The following is a 25,147-nucleotide window of genomic DNA, read 5'->3' as shown; positions in this document are numbered from 1 at the left end:
TTTTCTACTTCAGACGGCAACTACCCAAAATTGTAATTTTCATTATCATGTGTGCATATTAAATTGCGACTGTGTGTAAAATGAAACTGAAAGTGTGATGACTCATCTATCATAATAAATAAAATTATATTTTTTTTCTAATAAACTATTAAATAATTGTAAAATCTCAAGCATTATCAAAACGCGCCAAATCTCACGTTCTGATTGGTCCAATTTATGCTCCTCAAATTGTACCCACCAAAATCTGCTTCCTTTTGCACTATGCATTCTCAGGAAATACACAAAGCAAGCATAGCGCAGGATTTGTACTGACACACAGAAGCAAAGCTGGAGAGAAATATTAACTAGGCTAGTAAAAAAAACATTTCATTTCCAACTCAATTCTTCCTCAGTCAGAGCAGAGTCAGCATTAACAAGTCACTGAGGTGAGGAAAAAGCACTCTCGGAGCTGGAATAAATGTTGGGATAGATTGTCCGTCCGATTGTTTTCAAATAAGTTTTCTCGGTTACCTTCTCAGCTTTCCCAAAGTTAACTCTCCGTCGTTGCGATCGGAGTTCGAAAAAAATTATATATTGTTCTCGCGGGGACAAGAATGAGAATCTGCCATCTTCATCTGTTTCAACAAAACCACGCAAAACAACGACGGCGGTCCTATGTCAACAATGTGGTCGTGTCCTGGACATCATCCCCTAGATTTTTTCAAATCATACCTCGAAGTCCATCTCTCCCATTAAAGTATGGTGTTCAATATTCTAAAATCGATTGGTAAATCCAGGTACAGAAAATAAATTACCTTAAACGTTGGAATTTTCTTCAAAAGTCTTTCCCTCGAAAGACTTTATTTGAGAGCAACCACTCGGTATTCATCGAGAAAAATCTTGGTTCTGATAAGTTCCAGCAGAACACAAAGTGCAATGATTCTAATTGTTGAGTAAACGGTAGTTATTTGACCTTGCCACCTGCACAACACAATTATGATGTCTTGAAATAAAATTTTCTTGAATTTAAACAATCAACATGTCAAAATCTCACCCATACACTCCACCAACCCCAATACTATTATTTGTATCACACTGCACTGTGGCCCAGAGCAGGGTTACCATATCTACAGAATAATCTGTATTTATACAAATGTTTTGAAACCAAGAATCTGTAGATACAGATTACAGATTTTCTTTGGTTTTCATACAGATTTACAGATTTTCCAAAATAACGATCCAGTATTAGTTACGGTTTGGTCTCAATAATATTTTTCCCAACTCACCAATTTCATTCATATAGCATTCGAATCAGTCTGAATGAGAGTCATTTTGGCATTCATATGTAGTGAGTAGAACTGCTTTCTCATGTTCAATCTAAGGCGAAAAGATGCTAAAGTTGGCGTCCTCGGCTAGCTTTACAATAAATAAATAACACTGCTCTTTTTCCTACTAAAGCACAGTGAATACGAATTTTTACGTGGATACCATCAACATCGTCAAATTTATAATAAGCTAAGTTTATGATTCAAGTTTGAATCTATAAATTTAACTCTTTGTGGTCGTATGAAATTTCGACAATTTCGCAAATTTTTTTTACATGATAAAGCAGCGATATATAACTTTGTGATTATGAAAGATGAACAAGATTCCTTAATTTTTTTGTAAACTTCTGATAAGGATTCTACTAAAATACTAAATACTAAAAAATGTTTCTATGTTCATGATCAAAAATATTTGTCTTTCGCCTTTTATCTTTTTGTTTGAAAATACAGAACAATGTTCTTTACATGTACACAGTGCCGCATTACATGGAGTTTTCCATTAATCCTTTCCTCAAGCATAGATGACAACTTTTGTTTATACTGAGTACCGTTTTCTTTTATTCATAGTAGCACCGTTTTGGTTCGTGAATAAGTTCACAAGACGTTAAAATTCGTTTAGAAAAAGTATTAACTGATACATTGTTGCATAGATTATAATATTAGTATACTGCTTTGATGTGGTGGCTGAAAGCAGACAAACTACCGCAAAGGATTTATACAGATTTCGATACAGATTTTCTGAGAAAAAACACAGATAAAAAGATTTTTAGAGACCAAAATACATATTTTTTATGGCAGCCCTGGCCCAGAGAGCAATAATAACTGAACCCCATAAATCTCGGGAACGGCGCTACCTACCGAATTTCTAGTAGTGTTAAATGAAAGGTGTCACTACGCTGACAATCAGATTGTATGGTACCTTTTTCCTACTTTCTTCATTCTAGCGTTTTGGCGCCGTTTTGTGTTTCAATGCTTAAAAAAGGAAAAAATAGATTTTTGACCTGTACGGAAAATGAGTTCAATGTTCTACAAAACATAGCCAATTTCGATTGGTTATGGTCCGCTCATCAAAACTAGCTATATAATTTCAATTTACCTGTTTCATTTTCTTCTTCGTTTTCCTTTTCCTTTTCCTTCTCCTTCTCCTTTTCCTTTTTCCTTTTCCTTTTCCTTTTCCTTTTCCTTTTCCTTTTCCTTTTCCTTTTCCTTTTCCTTTTCCTTTTCCTTTTCCTTTTCCTTTTCCTTTTTCTTTTCCTTTTCCTTTTCTTTTCCTTTTTCCTTTTCCTTTTCTCCTTCCTTTTTCATTTTCGTTTTAAAATGACAGCTTTGACAGTTTTGTCGGAAAACTTTTTTTTTATTATACTTGTGTTCAGAGATAAAGGTCATTTTAGAAATGAAAACCTTATACATACTTCAAAAATATATAAAAAAAATTCGGATCTACTATGGTCAAAGCAATTGTAGATAATCGAAAAATACATATTTACTCCGAATCTACCACATGTGTATGATGCGTATGTTGCGAATGGTAGCCATTTTCACATTTTTTGAAGGTACACTTCAAGCGTTACATTTCAAAAAGACTCATGTAACCACGATAGCACCTTCTGTCGTTTGAATTAGTATACTGAAGATGTTCTCTGTAGTTTTGACAAATTTAGGCGGAGAGAATTTTTGATTTAACGGAATAATCACGATTGGAAAATGATTTCTTTTATGATACGAATCGTCGTTTGACGCCTTTCATTGAGGTGTATATCAACCCGGCTGAAATGAATAATCGAAAAGGGAATGAAAACAAACCGTCAGCTTTGACAGAAAAGGTTTGTTTATTCTGAAAAAGTTTAGTGAAAAGCGAGAGGAATCAAAAATATAATTTATATTAAAATCGAATATTTATATAAGAGGGGTTCAATCAAATATTTTTTGAAATCAACGTGTTATATTACCCGGCGCTTGAAATTGATTTGTCGCCCGTGAAGAAATATCCTGGCCTGTAATACCTGAAATGAAAGAGGAAAAAATATTATGAATGATTTTGTTTTTATAGAGATTGATGTAAAACAGAGTTGGGAAAATCTAGGGAAAATAAACGAAAATTGGAGGAAAGCAGGATGCTGAGTATCTTCGGAAAAGTATAGGATAGAGGCAAAGATGTAAAAAGTATATTTGGAAAAGCGAAGGAGAGAGTTCAAGAGGTGTGAGCACGAGGTTAAAATGAAACTACTTTGTGAGTAATATTACACATTTTCGTATAAAGTTTGTATTTATAAATATTGATATAAATATTTCAGTTTGAGCTAATCCTAAAAAAAACTGCTACAAAATTCGTTTTGAATCCGTAACATCATTTTTTGTTTATCAATTCAAATGTTTCTCGCCAAAGAAGATTGCTTGATGTTATTTGGATGCTTAGAAGTTAGTAGAAGTTCTAAGCCCCTCTCAAGGTTTTTTTTCTATGCACTTCATCTAACCTTTTAAAATAATGATTTCAATGTTTCGGGTGGAAAAAGTGTACAGATTTGAAACATTAATATCTCTTCAATTGGTGGATAAATTTTGATTCCAGATACACAAATTGATAGGGAATAACTCCCGCATTTTTTGCCCAAGACATATATTGTGGAAATAGTAATACAAATTGAAATGCTCGCATCAATGAAATATGCGTTTGTTTAACTGGAACAGGAACCGTTCTATGGAACATGCGTTTGTAGCTTCTTTCTGGGATTTTATAGTCGCTGTTACATTGCATCGAGCGAGAGGTATTAATTATTTTACTTTGCAGTTTCGTTTTTTAGTTTCACTATAGACAGCGATTAGCTAGTTTTTTTCTTCTCTTTGTTGCTTTTCAGTCATTTCTTGATGGATTAATGAGATTCTTGCAGCTATTGATTTAAACACTTACTAACAATATCTATTGCAATATAGATAGTTATTGAATTTTCAATAGCTAATATGTCAAAATAGGGTTGAAAAACGGGAAAAAGGGAAATAGGGTTGAAATAGGGTTGAATGTCATTTTACCATATTATTTTGTAGACTGCGTTTCTCTAGCACACGTGCTAATAAACATTAAGAATTGGAGGTTCAACCTCAATCGAATACAATTTGTGGAAATAGGTCAGTATTTTTTATTCAAATATTGAAAAAGTCCCAGAAATAGTATTATGAAGAAAAACATGAAAATCTGACAGTAAAATATACTTTCTACCAAATCTCAGTATTTGTTTATCCCATAAAAAATAACACAAACGTAAAACTCTGTGATGTACCGATAACAATGGTTGGGAAATATTTTAAATAACAATGGCAGTTAATTATGTGCATTTAGAAAATAACTAGTAATCGTAAAATTCAAGTCTTGTGATTTTTTGAACACGTTGCTTTGGGTCACGCTGCTCTCGTCACAGTTTCTGGCAATACATTTGAGTATTCCACCATACCAAAACTGAACATCAACTTGCTAAAAAAAGAATAGAGCAAAAACCTATGACATTGAAAAAAAAAATTAAATTTGCATCTCTTCTTCTGTTCATTATTCAAATTTATTATTTTGCTGCTAATATTTCAAATACAACCAAAGCGAACGTATAATTATTCTTATCCACCTGCTTATATTTTTGATCCAAATTCAACGTACTTTTGTTACATTATAAATAAAGAGAAAAACGGAATAAAAGGATTGAACACTCAGGGAAAATATTCTATAAGAACATAATTGAACCTTTTACCCGTTGTACTTATTTCTAACAGCACTGCACATTATCAGGATGACTTCGCTGGAAAGAACTCCGCATTCGCCACCAACAAATCAATGGAAGAATGAGTTGCAACAAATTGCGTTGAATTGAATTGTCACTTTCGATGACGGCATACATTCGCTTGTTCTGTTTGTTTACGGTTGTTTTGCACTTCATCGGTAAACGAATTTACAATAACATCGCACCCAGATGGCGTCACCTCGAAATGTAACGTGAGTAACGTTGATATCAAATTTGATGTTCGAGTCTCTGTCCTCCGCAAAAATTCCTTCCAAACAAACAGGAAAACTTGAAACCTATCCCCCAATCATGGACAAGCGCATATTCTTATGCAAATTCAAAGCTGAGGAATGCAATGGCAGCTAGCGCGTGCAACAGTTTAGTAGCGAACCAATAAAATCACTCCCCAACAACACAACATATGCGCTCTGCAAGCGGGGGCAATTTCATGGCAAACATCGCGCACAGTGAATGCGAAATGTATCTTTTCATTTGTCTCCACCATTACAAGTCTCCAGAGGGAGAGAAAGTTGCGACTGTCACGTAACCAAACCCCGTCGCCACCACCGCCGATTGAATGTCACGTTTTATGTAGATATAAAACTTATTCAGTATGGAGTACTTGATGTCTCCATACTGAATAAGTGCAGTGATTTTGGGTTTGTTTTATTTAATAATCAGATTTTTTATACCAGTTTAGGCAATTACTTTGGACGGCAACAGAAACTAAATATTAACAGTTATGAAATATGAAAGATGAGAGAAAATGCATTAGATTAAAACAAATTTAAGCATTTTTCAACATAACAACGCCAGGTAACTTTTTTCGACACCTGGTCTTAAACCAAACAGTGCTCAACGTTCAACGCTCAGCACTCAGAGCAAAACGCTAAAAGCTAAATTCTAAGCGCTAAATACTCAACACTAAACACTCATTTCTAAACACTCACCGATCAACGCTGTACGATAAACCTCAAACGCTCATCGCTCAACGCTCAAATCGAATCAATAACAGATGGTTGATTTATGACCACTTTTATTTAGATCGTTTCAGGACCCATCCGACCCGAGACCAACGGTAAGTCGTGTACTACAGGCAACAGCTAAATTCAATTTATATCGCTTGTTTTGATGAGTAGACCACAATCAATCGATAATTTTTATTACATTGGATTTTACTCTGGAACGACTCGAAATTTTTAAAATAACTCTTTAGTAAAAAGTTTTGTTACTCCTGAGGAATACTGATTGATTTGCATGGTTTTGTGAACTCAGCTGAAGATGGTTGCGTAATCACTTTTGTTCTCGCGAGAACAATACACAAACTGACCATTGTCATGTGTCAAGATTTTTGTCGTTATGGTTTTCATCGAAAAAAAAAGCAAATGCGTTTGTCTTTTTGTTTTCGCAATTGACACATATATGGTCACAAACGATTATATTTTGTCCCATAAGCACCATCCGCTTCATGTTAACTTTTTGGAGGATTTGAACTTGAAAGTTCATTCGGCTCTAACTCACCAGCACCATTATCTCACATTTTTTAACCACTCCAATCTTCCTTTGGCAACGCATAAAAACAACAACAATGTTTGCGTGTGTAGAGTACTTCATTATTCGATCGGCCACCTCGATTTTTTTTCCTCAAAATGAAAATAGTACAGTAGCGGCTGTAATCATCCACTAATGTTAAGAAATAACGATAGCCACTTACCGAGGACACATGACACACGTCGATGTCACGTATGGTGATAATCTCGCGTATGAGATACGGTTGCCTTCGAGGTGATTTCTCGCTTAACTTTGTTCAGATTGTACATCGAAAAAAATTGACCCGTTATATGCGATATTTTCCTCTGTGTAGTAAAGTGACGAATCAGCCAAAAGTGTTGAAAGTCACCTATAATACAGAAAAAAAATCTTCCTCTGTGTGTGACATCAGCATTAGCAAAGAATGTTCTCTGCTCGCTAGCGGTATCGAGATTATTGAAAACGGTCAGAGCTCAAATTGCAATGATTCTTCTCTCGACATTGTCTGCAGAACGAACGCTGCATTTGAATTTCGAGCGAGCGATTTACGCACGTCTGGTTGCGCAGAAGGAGGAAGGCTCTTTACTGGACGCTTTCTGGTAGGCCACCATTTTTTGCCTTTTCTTCCAGAAATTACTTTTTCAAAAAATCATAACTTTTGGCTCATTGGCTGAATCGGTCCAGTAGTTCAAAAGTTATGGATTTTTGAAAAAAAACAATTTTTGGAAGAAAAGGCAGAAAATGATTTTTCGGACCATCGGTTGACTTTGAAAAATCATAACTTTAAAACGAAAAAAATCACTTCTCCGATTTTTCGATATGTTATATAAAGAACCTCAGTGTTCAAGAAAAAATATAGCGCCCTCTAGTCCAAGGCCATTAAAACATCAAAAATCAAATACGATCAATAATTACGAAAACAAAATCCAATTTTTCAAAAACACAAACTAATTGGCTTCAATTTGATATGTCGATCATCTGAATCGGCCCAGTAGCTCAAAAGTTATGAATTTGAATATTTTCGGACCACCCTAAAAATGGAAATGAGCATCCTAATGAAAAAAAATACGGGTCTAATATTTTGCGATAAAAAAAAAACAAATATACCACTTTTCACGAAAATCTGAGAACCACTCTATCGGTTTGACATGGAATGACTGTTTGGCGACCCATGAAAACAACAAAGATGGCATCACGTTTCGTGTTGTTTAGTGATATCTTCTGTGTATCGCCATTCAACCAGCACCAAACAAGCGTCCCACGGAGGACGCACACGGTAACACACAGATGTATCGTTAAAAATGAAATATCGCGAGAATGATCGTTTGTGAGGAAACGTTTCTCGATCGGAACGGGGCCGATGCGCACGAGAGCAAATACAAATGGCAACTAATTGTTCGTTCCCAGTATTTCAAAAAACAACATCAAGTTCAATTGTTCCATGTTGTTATTCTAGGCATAACTGTCCCACCATGTATTTTTATACCGTAATCAAGCTTGATTGATTCAGTGAGGGGATCTCATCGCATTTCATTAAACAATAGTATACTGCTTATAAAAAACCCGGTGTATTGCTAAACTGAAATACTCAAAGCTTCTGGTAGACAAATATGCTAGAAAACTTTGATTGCGTTTTTCTCAGTTTCTGATTTTGGAACATGGGACAACTATGCGTAGAACGGCAGTATTGGTCTCGAAAAGGAACGATTGCTTGGTGAGGTGCAGTTGCAGTTGTTTTGCGCAGATGTCATCCTTGGTGGAGATAGTGTTGCGACTGGAATGCGAAATTAAATAACACATACTCCCCTCTTTGAAGGGGGGCTCCCATACAAATGAAACACAAATTTCTGCATAACTCGAGAACTAATCAAGCAAATTGAGCTAAACTTGGGATGTGAGGATTTTTGGGTACGAGAAATGTTTCTATGATGGTGAAAGAGTACGATAGATTAGAAGATCAACCAATGAACAGTTCTGCGATTGGACCCATTAGCGTGCGCTTAGAAGGAAAACGTGGATGTGATATCGAAAAATAAATTTTGGGCGGGACGAAGTTTGCCGGGTCAGCTAGTTTTATATAAACGTGACCTGCTTTCTGATTTGGTACCCTTAGTGAAATACGTAGTCCTACGTCAAAAGTGTATGTGGCATCGATGTTGCCTGCGTTCCCCTCCTTTTCCAGAAGAAAATATGTCACCCTTCTAATCTCGAGTCGCCCGCGAGTAATCGGTTTCCTACTTTATTAAACCTAGAATTAAGGAAACATGTTGATATATACTAATAAAAATATAGTTAAGAGTTCGGCTCCTTTAAACCTATGTAACTGAGCCTGTAAAAATAAATGACCTGAATAAATGTCGGCTGCGCGGATATTTTTCTGGATATTTCTAAACACTGTTGATATGATGACACTGATTGTCGATCATCAGAGCTGCTGCCCTTTAAACAATGAGTTTTAGTTTTAATTTCAGTATATACATCAATCATCTCAATCGCCTAGAAAAATATCGCCACTTCATTTAGACGTACATAGAACCATTAATAGAAGAAAAAATACTAATTATTCATAGGCGCCTAGCACAGAGACCTTAGTTTACCATCTTGGTCAACCAATCAGCGAACTCGATTGCTCGGCGAATATCTATGCAATGAAACCGTCAAAAGGAAATCAAAATGAAACGCTGAGAAATGTCAATGTTTCACCACCACCACCAATATTCCAATATAATTTCTTATAGGTTGTTATTCTTGGGTCGGTTCGGTACGTCACCAAGTGCTGTTCAAGCGTCGCGATTTGCTCTCAGGGGTTTGTGTGTTTACTATGTAAACATATGGGTGCTCACCGGCGCAAGGGAAACAATGTATACTTGAGAGAGTGGAAGTACAATTCTATTTCCTGCCTCCGCCTGGAGTGCGGCGGCGGCGATAATGTTGCCTTTCGCGCACTTTTTCGTTCTTCTTCTGCTGGCTGACGCACTACATTTAATCGATATCGTCCGCGTAAGTGATCGAGCTTCCTGAAACGTTTGCTTGTGCGTGAAACGTAAGACCCGGTAGAACCAAATTTGGATGGTGCAGAAAATGAAGGGTTTAGGGTGGTTCCACAACTTCTCTGGCATTAGTTATACGTGATCGAACAGTAATGCTATCGATTTCCTCCCACCCTATTGATCGCCGCGATCGATCAGGTGCGGAGTAGAGCTGTGCGCGATGACGGCAACGCGCGGTGGAAGCTCGTCTCGCCATAGTTTTGGTTTCTCGTATTCCATTTATAGAATCATTTTTTCCTCCATCAGTCACTACTTACTCATCGCACGTAAGCAAGCACGCGATATACCACCAAACACACACACCAACACAGCTGAGCCGCGCGATCCCGTGCGCTGATGTTCTGTATGGTCGCGGGATGGCTTCCCTCCCGCGTGCGAGCGCTCTCCGCAAACCCTAGCGGACGCGGACCTGCACGAGTCTCGCTGTGCGCCTTCACCACCCAACTCTGCTAAGTAGTAGTCACTTTTGCTCGGTCTCGCTGTGAAGAACAACACCCGTCGCCCAAGTTCTGGTCCGATTCGCGCGAATACCTCACCTCTAGGATCATGTTTTAGCTTGTTGTGTGTCAATAGAAGAAGTGCTTTGCAAGGTGTGTTGTCAAAGGCGTAGAGTCATCCTTCTAGGATGATAGAGTGAACATTTCTGAAATTCCAATCCCTGGTCGGACCGGACGTTATGAGTCAATCTGAGTGTGGTGTGCCGTATTGTGCAGTATTTCGCCTTGGATGATGACGAAAGGGCGTTCGTGTGCTATTTTTGGAATTCCCCTAATTTGGAAGAAAAGAGAAATTCAGTGCGTTGTTGCCTTGCCCTCGTCGTTTCCTTCTCGTCAGAGTGCCTCATCCCGCTGATTCTCTCAGTTGTAGCGAGCCGTGGAATGTGTGAAGTTGGTGTTGTTCGACGCGGCCGCTGGAAGTTGTCGATCAAGGCGAAAAGATCAAATGAGATCACGTTTAATTGGGATCTGACGGCGAAAATTGCTGCATTCTAAAGCTACGTGTAAAAAAAAGAATTGGTGCAGCTGCCGCCCAACAAACAGCTGAGTGAGAGCGTGCAATTTAAGTGTTATTACGGTACAGAAGGAAATGAGTGCACGGTTGGAGGAAGCTGCTGTGTGTATTATCCTTTGTGAGTGGCGATTGAGTGGAATAACCAACGAACCCGATGTTGATATAATGAAGTTCTGAAGTTACTGTAACGTATAATCGATAAGCTTCGTTGTAACATTCAGCGAAGATTGATATTGAGTGCTAGAATAAGTTTCATCTTTATTTTGTACTCGAAATTTCATACGTAATAAGGTTTTTCGGTAGGTATTTCATGGGTTAGTCCTAAGATTCTGTCTTCTTCATTTTTTTTTTCTGGATGTTGGAATTGCAGTTGAGTGTTGGGACATGTATTTTTTTTATTTTTTTGGATGCCAATATAGCGATTATTATGCCAATTGCGGTTGGGCGCGAGGATGCTCTCTTTAAAACTGGTGATACGTTTATCTCAGAATTTAGTAGAGCAATCTGGCTGAAATTGACTTGTAAAAATGTAAAAATGAATTATTTAAATTGTTATGCGGCCGTTTTTTTGAAATTTTATTTTTAAATTTTTTATGATATTTTAAAGAGAGACTTTTGTTGAAAACAGCAATTTTTTATTCAAATGGTCACGATTGGCATCTTCCAATATACCTAAACCAATCACCAAAATGTCCCTACACTCAAGTGCAATTCCAACTTCAAAAAAAAAAAAAAATCACGAGAATCCGTTATTATTCGACTTTCCAGAATAGGGTTTCCCCTTAATATTCGTAGAAAGCTCCAATTCGAACAAAATTACATCGAGTTGTACGACATTTTTCGTCCACATCGGCTCTTTGACTTCGTGTCGAGCAAAGATGGTAACTGGTGGCTGCTCGCTGGATGGAATAAGACAATAGAAATGCAATAGAAATTGAGAATGGCTGCCTCAACACACTAAGCTGTAACTATTGGGATATTGCTTCTCTCCACAGTGTTCGTAGAACGTAGTTCGTAGAAAATTATACCTCGCTGCTACATTAGTTGCTTGTTATTGGCGGCACGGGAAGGTAAGCACAGAAATGTACAGAACAAACATATGGAAAGATTGGAATATCTCCAATTTTCATCAGTTTAATCCACGGACCAGGGAACTATAACATACAACATATCAAATAAATCTTAGATTATTTCCGATTCGATTGCGATACAAATCATAAAAATCCATTCTTAGTAAAAATATTTATAAACGTTACTATTCCACAAAACGTAGCATTTTTTTTCTGATTTGGCTCTCTTATGAACTATGTAGTCCTATAACAGAAGCCGCCAAGAGCTAGATAGCTACATCATGCAGCTAGGCACCATGACGAAGTGTTGAAGTCAACGGGCCTCGTGACCAGTCAGTATTTCTCAAAGCGTTCCAAAAGATGAAGGATTCAAGGGGAGTAAAGAGAGTATTCGTAGCCTAAATCGCTGCGCGTCCGTTTACCAAGCGAACGATCGTGGGTTCAATTCTAGGACCCTGGAATACATACGAAACAAAAATTTCTGTATAACTCGAGAATTAATCAAGGAAATAAAACCAAAATAGGCATATGGAGGTTTTAGGGGGCACGAAACGTTTCTATGGTGAATCGACACTTCTCCCTCTCTAAGGGGAAGCTGCCATAGAAATGAACACAAATTTCTGCATAACTCGGAAACTAATCAAGCAAATGGAGTCGAATTCGGCATGTGAAGGTTCTAGAGGGCACGAAACGTTCCTATGGTAGATAGACACTCCTCCCCTCTCTCTGAAGGAGATCGGGCTGCCTTACAAATGAAGCATACATTTCACCCGATGGTGTCAGTATCGCAAGAGACTTATCGTGTAGTACATTCTCGTAAACGGCTACTGTCAAAATTTCCCTGGCCCTGTGGCACTTTTTTGTTTCCAAACTTGAAAAAGTCACTTGCCGGGCAGAAATTTGAGTCGAATGAGGAGGTCATCGTCGCCACAGAGGATTTTTTTGCAGACCTCGAGAAAACGTAGATGGATTAAAGAAGTTGGAGCATTGCTGGGTCAAGTGTATCGAACTGAAAGGAGACTGTGTTGGGAAATAAATCGGCACTTTTCCAATTTTTTTGTTTTTTTTTTGTAGGCTAAGTAATTATCGGGCTGCCCACGTACTTCGCGTCGTTTTTCATACCAAAAGGTGAAGACTGTTTATGTATAATTGATTCCCACGTAAGGCCGAGGTTGCGCTACTTACTGTGTATAAGAGATAGGAAATTACGTTACGTAATGGGGATGCTAAAGTAATATTTGAAATGATAAAAAGCAAAATGATTTTTATGATTATTCTGCTAGAAAGAGCTTGTGTGAATTTCGGAAAGTTTTTTGTAACTCTCTTGGATTAATCATTCAATTTTAACGATTTCGTGCACTGTTTCCATGTCAAAAGTGGCGTCGAATTACAACGTATTTCCAATCGGATGTGAAGATTTTTCCAGCGACGAAAGCTGTGTTCTTCGGTTGAAAACTGAAAGTTAGAATTTGTTCTGTTGATAGATTAGTTCACGCACAAATCGCATCATATATACTTATATACTTAAACAAACAGGAAGAGGTACATAATGCAATATCGAAACTTTTTAGAGAGTTTTGAAAGCTCGGGATCAATGAACACCTTCCAAAAAATATTAGGTTAGGGAAAAAGTAATCCATTATTTTTGGGTGATTTACTGTTATCCCAAAAAAAATTTTTTTTGTCAAGTCAATTTTTGACAAAAAGGTTTTTTTCGAGATAACACTAAATCGGGTCTCCCGATCCGATCTTTGACTACGTAGAAACATTTCAAGAAGAATTGTTATGGTGTTTTACTGATTTGGAACATATCTTGTCAGGTCTTCCTTCGCCAAGCATTTTGATCCATTGGCCAATAAATCAGACAAGCTAAACCCAGGGGAAGTCGTCTCTCTGCTGTCATAGTCCGATGATGATCTTGTAGATCAATCAGTAGTGTGAAAGTTTAGTACCAACTGGTGTTTGGGTATATCAGCTGTAAAGATCATTACAAATTTATATTGTTTGTAATTGCGATTCATGTCTTGTTAAAAAAACAGTAACAATACAATAAGTATGAGCCTACCGTTTTGATACTAAGCTGCATATCGAGTTTTACTATTATATTGTTAGTCTCTTTCTGTTTCCGTCTTTCGAAACATGTTAGGTTATTCGCACCATCATATTCTTCTATGGCGCCAGTCAACCCCATACCAAACCTTGAGCTGTTGCTGCATCTCACACATTTTGCGCATTTCGATGGCTGCATCAATTCCGGTCAGGCATTTTACCAGCTACATTTGCCCTACTCTATAGCTATCTATTCGCGCTACTCTGACGCTTCACGCGTCCTCATTCGCCGCGTCTGTGCGTCCTAAGTCGGTTTTGGCTCCACAGAGCGGTGGAGAGAGGAACTCGTGACAGAAATATCTGTACGTATTAGAAGATAAGCCCGGCGTCGTGCGCGCGCGGTTTTACTCGCCACTCGCTGGAATCCGCGTGTTCAGAATCTGGTTTCGGTTTCGGAAGTCACATTTTGTTGTTGTTGTTGTTGTTGTTATTGGGTATATTAGAAACACGACGCAATAAATCCCAGAGTCTGTGGTAAAGTGTAAAAGAAATAGTGGTCAGCAAACCGGCTTTTAAATCACGTTTCGTTTTTGCTTCTCTCCCATGGTAGGCCACGCGGCTTGGGGAACCCGGGGCGAGAGAGGGAAGTCGAACCAAGACACGGTTACATGATTGATAATTGTAACCACTTGTTTACCTAGCATGTGGAGTCATAATTTATCATCTGGCTTTCAGTGTGCAGATAACGCTAATCGACATATTTTTTCTTTCAGAGGTCGCCTATGCAGATGCAAATAATCACCATTACTCACTCGCCTTTGAGGTCTAATCAGTTCGTTCTGATGACATTTGGATGTTGGATTGGGTTCGTTTTATTCTTAATTAACTTCAAATGGACTACCGATTGAATTGAATGTAAAAAAATTACCAATAACGAAAACAAAAATCCATTTTTTTTTGCTAGTTTAATATATATTTTTGAATAAGACCTAATTTGATATGTCGATAATCTGAATTGGTCCAGTAGTTCAAAAGTTATGAATTTTTGAAAAAAAAATAATTTTTGGAAAAAGTCATTTTCAGAGCAAACTGAAACATTCATTCATTACTGTTGTTCTCGAAACGTATTCACTGAAATGAAAGCATTGAGATGAAAAGTTTTGCAGTGAGCCAGCATGACTAACATTTAAAATCATAAATCGCTCACTCGAAATGCAAATGCAGCGTTCATTCTGTGGAGAGAATAAATATTGCGAATTCAGCTTCGCTCGTTTTCACTCATTGAATATGAATAAGTCATTTCATTTCAGAGATTTCAGAGCACATTCTCTATCCAGCTAACGAGCATACAACAGTTTTTCCTAACGCATATATCACACACGGAGGTTTTCCTCGATACAAAGGAAGAATGAAGATATCGCTAACAGCGATGCGGAGAAAGCACCACGTCGACTTTCATGCCGTCTGGTGGAAAGTGGTTCTGTAGCATCACACCTTATTTTTGTATACGTTGCCAAAGATAAATTGAAGTTGTTAAAATGTGATTTGTTTTTTGGCCAGAAGAGAGCTTGTGTGAAAGATGAAAAATGAAAATCGACTCTCCCCTCAGTCGCGTCGCTTCGACTAGGACTTCTTCGGCATTCGCCGTCAACATGACTTCAATTGACAAGAAATGAATTGACGAGCTTTAAGAGCGAGGATGACTGATGAACTATTCCAGCAAATGGTTATTCTAATTGACGTGATGAATGAATACAAATCTGCCTCTTCATTCAATCTGACTTCAATCCACCACTACTACTTCCCCTAACACGAATCTCGTTATCCGCGTACATAAAAATGACATGAACACGGAACATGCAGGAAAAAATGAAAGATTTCGAATACTTATAACTAGAACATTTCTCAATAGATCGGGAAGATGTTTGTATCAATTGATAGGAAATATTTCTACGCATCTATCTTAAAGAATAAAATGTTATTTTTCATGAGATAAACCATCTGTGAAATGTTAAGCGTTATCTAAACGCCCTACCTGCCACGTTTTGATTGGTCCGATTTACGGATTCCCCAACACAGACTTCAAAATCAATGTACCTGAAGGAATCCATTTTGCAAATACATGCAAAAGGGGGGAGGGGGATTTTTGTTCCCATCGAAATGTGTTCCCTAACACATCCATGAAAATCAAGATGCCTCACACTACATGGCGTTTGTTTAAATTTTTTACTGAATTCGAAAATTGTTTCATTCAATCAATAATGTAATCAATACAAACCAAAGATTACTAATCCAACGGTAGTCCCACGTTAACTTTACGGTTCCATCACAGATATAACCCACCCATTTTTAATTTTTATTTTAAAATTCCTATTAGCTGACCCGGTTAACTTCATCCAGCCCTAAATACGATTTTATTTATATGAATACTTTCGAGCATTCTCGTTTTTTTGCTAAGTGACTGTTCGTGGGTTCAATCCCGAAACTATCCATAAATTGTCTTTTTAATTGTCCTTTTTCAAGACTAGATGCAGATGAACATTGTGGTCTAAGGCCTCTATAATAGAAAAAAACAATCATTTTTCTATAGATTTCCCAATACTTCTACCAAAACTCGTCATCTATATACAGGGTCTTTCAGATTAAACGTTCAGGCAATAAATTTTAATAACTTCTACAAAAGGGAACTAATTTTTATTTAAAAAAAACGAACATAAAGCTTATTTTAGCACATCTTCGATGTGACAACCCCTTTTTTCGATAACGCGTTTTAAACGGTGAACAAAATTCTTCATGTACAACTCTAACATTACGCATACGATGCTTTTGATAATCCGAGTTATTTCTTTTTTAAGTTCCACCGAATTGCGTGGCTTATTAACATAGCAACGGTCCTTCACGTACCCCCAGAGGAAGTAATCGACGACGTGAAATGTTGAAATTCTTACCAGAGGAGGACAATGTTTCATTAAGGCTTCGGTTGTTCGAGTAATACGATTTCACTAAAAATACACATTCTTGTAAGCTGTACATCTTGACACTAAAAACCATCCGATCAGACTGAACGAGTAGCCGAATATTGTCGTCCCGATGTGGGGAATACAGTGTTAAAAAAAAATTTATAAGGGGCTATTCAATTTTTTTGTGTGGGCGTTTTTTCATCTGAAAGACCCTGTATTAGGTTGGAGAAAAAGTAATCCATTATTTTTGCGAGAAATTCAAACCTTTTTTTTAATATGCTTCGGATTTCCTATTTAGGTCCTTATTGGAGAATAATTCTAGTAATCGATTTTTACAGTCTTCTCTTGATCCCAATTTCTTATGCGAGTAGAAGGTGGTAATCGCTTGGTGCCAGGTCCGGTGGATGCATTAAAACATTCCAACCCAGCTCCCGGAATCTCTGGCGAGTCACTTTAGACATGTGTTGTCCTGATGGAACACAACACCTCTTCTACTGGCCGATTCTGGACGTTTCTGGTCAATAACTAGATTCAAACGGTTCAGGTGTTGACAGTAGTGATCTGAATTTAGTGTATTGCACTAAAATAAAAAAATGAAATTTAAAATTAAAAAAAAATTAAAACATCAATTCATCAAGCAAATGAAACGAAATTCGGCATGTGAAGGTTTTAGGGTGCAATAATTGATTCTATGGTGGTTAGATACTCCTCCCCCTCTTTTAGGGGGGGGGGTGCTGCCATACAAATGAAACACAAATTTCTACATTACTCGAGAATTTCTACAATTACTGTAACGGAGAAACATGTTATTTGCAAGTGGTTGAAAAATCTTGAACGAGAATTGTGTCTGAAAATAATCTGATAATATAATGATGAGTTTTGGTAGAAGAACTTGGATTTTTTTTAGTAAAAGGTAAATTCAACGGGGTCGATTAGAAGATCAATCAATGAACAGTTCTGCGATTGGACTCATGGACTTGCGCTTAGTAAGAAAACGTGAATGTTTGAAGGTATTGATAACAAAAAACAAATTTTGTACGGGACGAAATTTGCCGGGTCAGCTAGTGAAACAATAAAAAACAGCATAAGAATTCGTTTAGTGTGAAATGTAACCTTTATAACGAGCATAAACTTGAAACTGTATGATCGATATTACACGAGCTACCAATCACCATATCCAGAAATTGAGAAAATAATGGATTACTTTTTCCTCAACTTAATACAATCTGTCCAACTTCTATAAACCTAGGTGATGATCTTGCTGATTTGTGTCATTGTAAACAAACAATGCTTCAATTTATATTCTAGTGTGTAGGTATTGGCGACTACCATACACTGCATGATTTCTATATGTGTGTGTGCAAGCGATGAGCTGTTTTTGTATTTTTCAAGTGTCAAGTTTGTATAAGACCGTCAAGTTTTGATAGAAAGTCCTCACATAAAGAGGGCTAAAAAGGTTAAAGCTCCTAATATTACACCATCTCACATCGGAAGAGTTTTTCCATAGCCCACATGAACCGACAGTGGAGCATGGTATGTTATGACAAAGAATGTTCCCAAAAAAATACATTTTACTATATACCATAACCATAATTTGCTAATGTATAGGTTATCCTCACTGACGAACAAAAAGGTCCATTTGGATGGTCCTGATGGTTCCAACGGGTATTGGCATGATTTACGAAAGGAGGAACAGTATTTTTCAAACAGGAATTTTGGTGGAGGCTCGTACATGGTTTGGGCGGGATTCTGTGCAACGGGAAAGCTCAAAATAGCTTTCAAATCATTCAAGGATTACATACATGTTCTGGAATCCTCTCTCCTACCGTTTTGCGTGGATATCGTCACATTCCAGCAAAACAATGCGAGATCCATTCAGCAGAATTTGGTAAATAGTATGCCAACACGAATTTTCCAGGTTATTAGTCGAAATGGAAACGTTATCATTTATTGACATGTAAATCAGCCGATCGTTTTGAATTTTTCATTGATAATACTTATGAATTTTGAAATGGTGTTATAGAAACTGGACAGCTGAAATTATCGTATTTAAGCACAATAAATAAACAACTCTTTTGAACGAAATAGACGTTAAATATACTTTATTCTAAGCATTCAAGAATGTATGATTGGATCTTGTTGAAATTATAACTGTTTGTGTTATACCGAAATATAATCAGGGTAGTCTTATAGAAGTTGGACAGAGTGTATATAAACATGGATTTCTGCCTGTCTTCCTGTCCGATTCTTATGGACTTGGAAATTAATGAACCGATCGGCGTGGAAATTTGTATGTAGATATTTTTTGAGCCGGGGAAGGTTCTTATGGTGGTTCGTGATCCCTCCTCACTCTCTAAGGGGATGCTGCCATACAAATTAAACACAAATTTCTGCATAACTGGAGAGCTAATCAAGAAAACGGAACAAAATTTGCCAGGTAGAGGTTTCAGAGGGCAAGAATTGTTTCTATGATGGTTCGACACTCATCCCCCTCTTTAAGGTGGTTCGACACAACTCCCCCCTCTCTAAGAGGGACGGGGAAGGAAGGGGGGGGAGGTTGGTAGCATAACTCGGGAACTCATGAAGCAAATGGAGCCAAATTTGGCATGCGAGGGATTTCGTTCGATGCATACGATGAGAACTATTCTGTGTTCAATGTAATTCTATAAATCGTAGAAGAACTTTGTTCCCGGTTACGTTTGGCTGCATCGCAGTCACAAGACCTATATCATCCGACCGGCTGAGTGTACTCTTAATCATCGTATGGTTCGTAAACTTTGATGAACGCGCACATTTTATTGTGGCCACCGCTATTGCGCGCTTCTACATTCTTGTCTTTACGATACTTTAAGTTATAGCAACAAAAATTTATCCACTGCGCGTGATTTTGATCTGATTATGGCTCCTAACTCGTGCTGCAGCTTTGCAGCGGCAAACGATGCTTCAGCTTTGTCTTGATTTAATTAACGCCTCCCTTCCAGCAGCAGCTCCCCGTCGAGACGCGCGTTGTTGCTCCACTAATTCGCGCCCATTATGATGATGCTTTACGTCACACTGCGCTCCACTCGAAATTTGGTCCTCCAATCCCCAGCAACGCTGGGTTGTTGTTGGAGCCAGTTTATCGATTTATAATCACTTTCGATATGCTCTTGCGGTGGCTCGTTTGATTCCGCGGTTCGGCTTTCGAAACGGTTATTTAATGGGCTTGGTTCGCTGTTCCACTTGATATTGTCCGACTTGATCTGAAGACGAGGAAATTAACACGTGGTGATTTACGTAAAATTATGTGAATGTCAACATGTAAGGATTCGTATTTCAATTCTCACTCCAAATGATGAAGTGCACGACACGGTTGCATATGAAAGGAAACCAGTGACTGGCCTAATCATTGTCAACATTCTTAATATTCATTTATCAATTAACTTGTCTATAATCGATTGTGCTGTGTGAAGCACGCGGAATGCGGTATGGACAGTGATTTTCCGCTTCCACCAAGAACCCTCCCTCGCTCTCTTATGATTGGAATCAAATTGCGTTTGTGGACAGTTTGCAGCCACATTTCATAGTTGAATGCCACAGAACCGACTCCACTCTCCGCCCCGCACAGTGATGATTACTGTCATCATCGAAGACTGACTGAATCAACTCGTCGATTGAGTGAAGTAATCATGCGAAACGACTCCGATGATGACGACGACAAAGCGAGGCAACAGAGCGGAACATCGCAATAACAACGAATCTCAGCCGAGCGGGAGGACAAACCAATTCATGCATGCCTAAGTGCAGCGCTTGACATTGAGCCAGTCCCTCAGGTGACGATCGTTGCCCGTGGCTTAGAGTCTGTGGGAATTGGTGGATACAGAAAAAAAACTAACGTCCTGCTCAGCATGACTCAGAACAGTGCTATTCAAACATTTGATATAAACCCTCTGTCTCGAAATTAATTTTTTTAAAATTTAACCATAATCCAACATCTCTTCCCATCTCTCTCGATTACAGATTGTGATAAAGCATCGACCACCCCCAGGAACAGCAGTGGTTGCATCGTGGTTGGCGGCAGTGCCGCCGGGAGTAACGGGAGTAACAACACACCTCTAGCGACAGCAGCAACACCTAACTCTTCGACGACGACCGTATCTACAGAGAACGGACCCGACAAAGCAACACCCGTAACGCCCGGAGCACCGGGATCCTCCGGTCACAAGGGTAGCATCAGGGGCAATAAGCTGGCTCGTCGGGCACGTTCCTTCAAGGACGACTTCCTGGAGAAGATCTCGCAGATACGAACGCCCACCAATACCATGACGAGGTGAGTTACAACGAACGAATCGTTTTTGACATACTCGTACATACGGGATCGAACCCATTTCATATGTGATAACCTGCGGTCTTGGTATTGTGCAACGTTAGAAGGGATGAATCTGCGCAGACCTGTTCCGGTTCTTGAGCTCTTCGACACACTTGTCCATGTCGTTGTCTTAAAGCCAGTTTCAGTTAAAAATCGCATAAAGTGGGACATTTCTCAGAATCTAAATAACGAACAAAAAAGGGAAGGATGTCGTTTTGTAGGTTTTTTAATGAACTTTAAGTGGAAAAAATATGAAAATTTTCGTCAGCTTTTAGGGTGATTTGTTGAACTTTCCGTGTGATACCACCAATAATTTTCTTCACTTCATTTGGTAATCGTATTTGCATTCTTGTTCCACCACTTATTTCACAGCTGGTTTTTTGCAGGTTCTGCCACATTTCTTCAATTTGCTTTTAATAACTGCCCGACATCTCTCCACAGCTACAGGCTCCATGCCAGATCACCAATTTATGGACAAATTTATCTGCGTAAACAAATATGAATCTACCAGCAACTCGTGCTCTTAGATTCCGGTCATATGTCCCACCTCTACGCCTGATTGGTTCTGCCCGATTCAACGTAAGGGACTCCCAGTAACGTTTGAGTACGGTATTTACAGTCGATTTTGGAAATTTCAGGAATTTTGCGATTTTTTTTCCTCAACGTGAGTGTGCAGAATTTTTTCTCGCCTCTCGTGTTTCATCGTCGATAACTTTTGAATGTGTTCTTCAATCTTGATGGAATTTTCACTACTGAATAAACAAACCATCGGGATCAAAACGCTGTCGATAGTTTCTCGATGTGAAAACTAGAGCCGTTGCAGTGAATGAAAATAAACAACCAAATTCTTACTGAAACACACTTTACTGACCTTTGGTTCAGTAAACCAGTTAGTACCTCAAACTCAACGCATAGTATTGTAGACAAGAACACAAAATGGTTCTCTTCAATTCTTCAAATTCAATAACCGAGTTTCAATTTCCTTTATGTGTCGATAGTGAACAGAATTGATATTTAGATACCGGATCGGTAGAATCGGTGACTTGCATTTCAAATTGTAAAAAAATTAAAAAACTAAAATTAAGAGGGCTACAAAAGTCATAGAAATTACAAACATTCATAAAATCTTAAAAATTATAAAAGTTTCACAAAAGCCACACTACAAAAATAAAAGTACAAAAAAAATACAAAAATTACAGAAATAAAATAGAAATTGAGCAATATTAATTTGATCAATTTATATCACCAATTATAATATGACCAATAATAATATGGCCAATTTATATCATGACTGATTTTTGAAAAAGGGCGTATTGAAATTCACTGAACTTTCTTTCTATAAATTGTGACTCAAAATCCAGATGTTTGATCGAAATATGATGTTTGACAAAGTTGTTGGAAAATAAAAAAAAATATACTGTTAAAAATATTACTCAAAAATTTAATTAAATATTAATTTTTTTTATATCTCAAAACATCTTTCCTTCGATATTTGTTTGTATATTTTTATTGGAAACATTTTTAAAATTCCAAAATTACAAGAGTTCCAAAAGTCATAAAGATTACAAGTAAAAAGTTCAAAAAATTACAAAATTACGAAAACTACAAAACCTACAACAATAACAAAACTCACTAAAATTTCAGAAATTACAAAAAATATTGAAAACACAAAACAAATGACAAAAAATCAAAAAAATACAAAACTCTAATACAAAATACAGAAGTCACAACAAGTCACAGAAGTGGAATAAACTGCCAATCAAACCGTACTATTAGCTATTAATTTAGTTTAGTGTGTAGTTCATTATTCTTTACCTTTTATCGTGGAGGCGATCTGGCGTAGTGGTAACATCCATGCTTCTCACGCTAAAGGTCACGAGTTCAATTCTCACTCCCGACATTTCTCCAAAAATGGAAGTAAAATGTGACGAACCAGCCAAATGAGTTGAAAATCACTATAATACAGATAAAAAAAAATTACCTTTTATTTACTATCTAGTGCAAGAATAGGTTATGATAATAATTCAAAGACTTGTAAATAACTGTAAAAATAGCAGTGTACATATAGTTATAGGCAGACCATAGTTTTAAGAATAAGTTTTACCAACCGTGGAATAATGTAAATATTGTAGGAATAGGTTTTAGCTTTAGAATAATAAATAATAATAATATCCGCAACAACTTGTTACTTGCCGTACCACTTTGGGTTTATGATGCTATGACATTTCACCTTGTTCTGCTACCTGACATTTCTTCCACTATTTATTATTTGTTATCATGTTGGCAGCTTCGAACGGGCTGAACTCACCCAACTACTGCACGAAACTGCCCTGTGGTTTCGTAACGACAACGAAGTTCGGTTTTTCTATAAAATTCTTTGTAGAAAAGTCGATTATAATGACTTCTTTACATGCATAAGTACATATTTACATCAAAAACGATTTTTTCACAAAACGCTTTGTATGACATCCGCTTATCATGACCTTTCTTCGATGTCACTATAAACGAATTCCACTGTACAAAAATAAAAATAACAGAATCAAAATCAGAAAATTCAAAAACAAACATTACAAAATATACACAAATTATACAAATCATGAAAATTCTGAAAATAAAAAAAAATTGCAAAAGTTACAAAAATACAAAAATTACAAAAAATTTAAAAATTACACAAAAAAAAAAAAATTAAGATCAAATACAAAAAATTAAAAATGTGATTTTTTTTAAAGTTAGAAAGATTTTGAAAAGCAACAAAAATCGTATAAAAAATACAAAAAAAAAGGATTAGGAAATTTCTAACATTCCAAAGTTCCCAAAATTTGAAAAATTCTGAAAAAAAACAATTTCTACATTCAGATTTCTCTCTCTGAATTCAGATTCCGGATTCCAGATTCAGGCTCCCGATTTAGATAACAGATTCAGATTCCGTATTTAGACTTCAAATTCAGACTCTGTTATGGATATACAGATTCCAGATTTAGTTATATTCCATATTCCATTACAGATTCTATATGACAGATTGAGGTTTCAGTTTCCAAATTCCATATTCAGATTCTAAATTCAATATCCCAGATTGAGGTTTCAGATATCAGATTCCACATTTCGATTCCGGATTCAAATTACAGATTCAGTTTTAGATTACAGATTACAGATTCGAATTAAAATTCTAATTACGCATTTAGATTTCAGATTAGGATTCCATGTTCAGGTTCAGATTTCAAGTTACAGTTCCAGACTACAGTTCCAAATTCCCAGATTCAGATTCCCGATTCTCATTTTAGATTCTGGTTCTAGATTTAGATTCCAAATTCAAATGCCAGATTCTGATTCCGGACTAAGATTCCGGATTTGGATTCCAATTTCAGATTCCAGATTCGAATTCCAGACCTAGATTCCAAATCCAGATTTAGATTTCTAATTCAGATAACATATTTAGATTTGATTGCTTCGACAACTCGCAAGCAGATCGGTCGAACCTATATTTGATCCGATACAGGTGTTTTTTTTTTACATCCGTTTCTAGTGTGTATTTTTTCATCTGGTACGCTGCGAGCGAGTAAAGCTCATAAAAAGTGGTGCGCTATCGAGACAATCCGGCAGCAAGTCACATCATCACACACGCTACACAGCAGCGGGGCAAGTAGAAGTTTATTTTCCTCTTACCTCTTCCATCATTCTGTATAGCTTCTGTGCTCGATTTATACCATTGTTTATCATTGTGTTTATCATATCGGCAAGCGTTGGCATTAGGGGTGTTCATTTCTTACATCACCGTTGAACTTTTATTGGAACTTTTTTCATTTTCAAATTACACATAATAACAAAAATTGAAATAAATAAAATTTTCAACAATAACTTATATAGAAATATAATTTCTTTTACTAATTTATATTTTCCAAATTATTATATTCTGTTCATATCGAACAGTTGTCTACTTCTTCGTTTTTATTAATATGGCAGAGGGCGGGGAGGATCCCCCACCCACGCCAAAGAATATATCAGATAATGAACCTCCTCCTGAAGAGCAGGAGGATGAAACAGAAGATGAGGAGGAAAATTCT

At 37.2% G+C, this 25,147-nt stretch overlaps 1 protein-coding gene across 12 annotated transcripts in view; it reads left to right on the top strand.

The window, feature by feature from the left end:
* Window positions 1-25,147, top strand: part of LOC129763392 (guanine nucleotide-releasing factor 2) — a 117,267-nt gene that overhangs the window by 53,416 nt on the left and 38,704 nt on the right. For all 12 annotated transcript variants that reach the window (XM_055762412.1, XM_055762404.1, XM_055762413.1 and 9 more), the window contains one exon: window positions 20,738-21,047. In XM_055762412.1, coding sequence (XP_055618387.1) covers window positions 20,738-21,047 — 310 coding nt within the window. The remainder of the gene's footprint in view (window positions 1-20,737; window positions 21,048-25,147) is intronic.

This window comes from Toxorhynchites rutilus, chromosome 1 (genome assembly GCF_029784135.1).
Source record: "Toxorhynchites rutilus septentrionalis strain SRP chromosome 1, ASM2978413v1, whole genome shotgun sequence".
Lineage (NCBI taxonomy): Eukaryota > Metazoa > Arthropoda > Insecta > Diptera > Culicidae > Toxorhynchites > Toxorhynchites rutilus.
The sequence above is the reverse complement of the archived record's forward strand: the minus strand, read 5'-3'. Positions and strand labels throughout refer to the sequence as shown.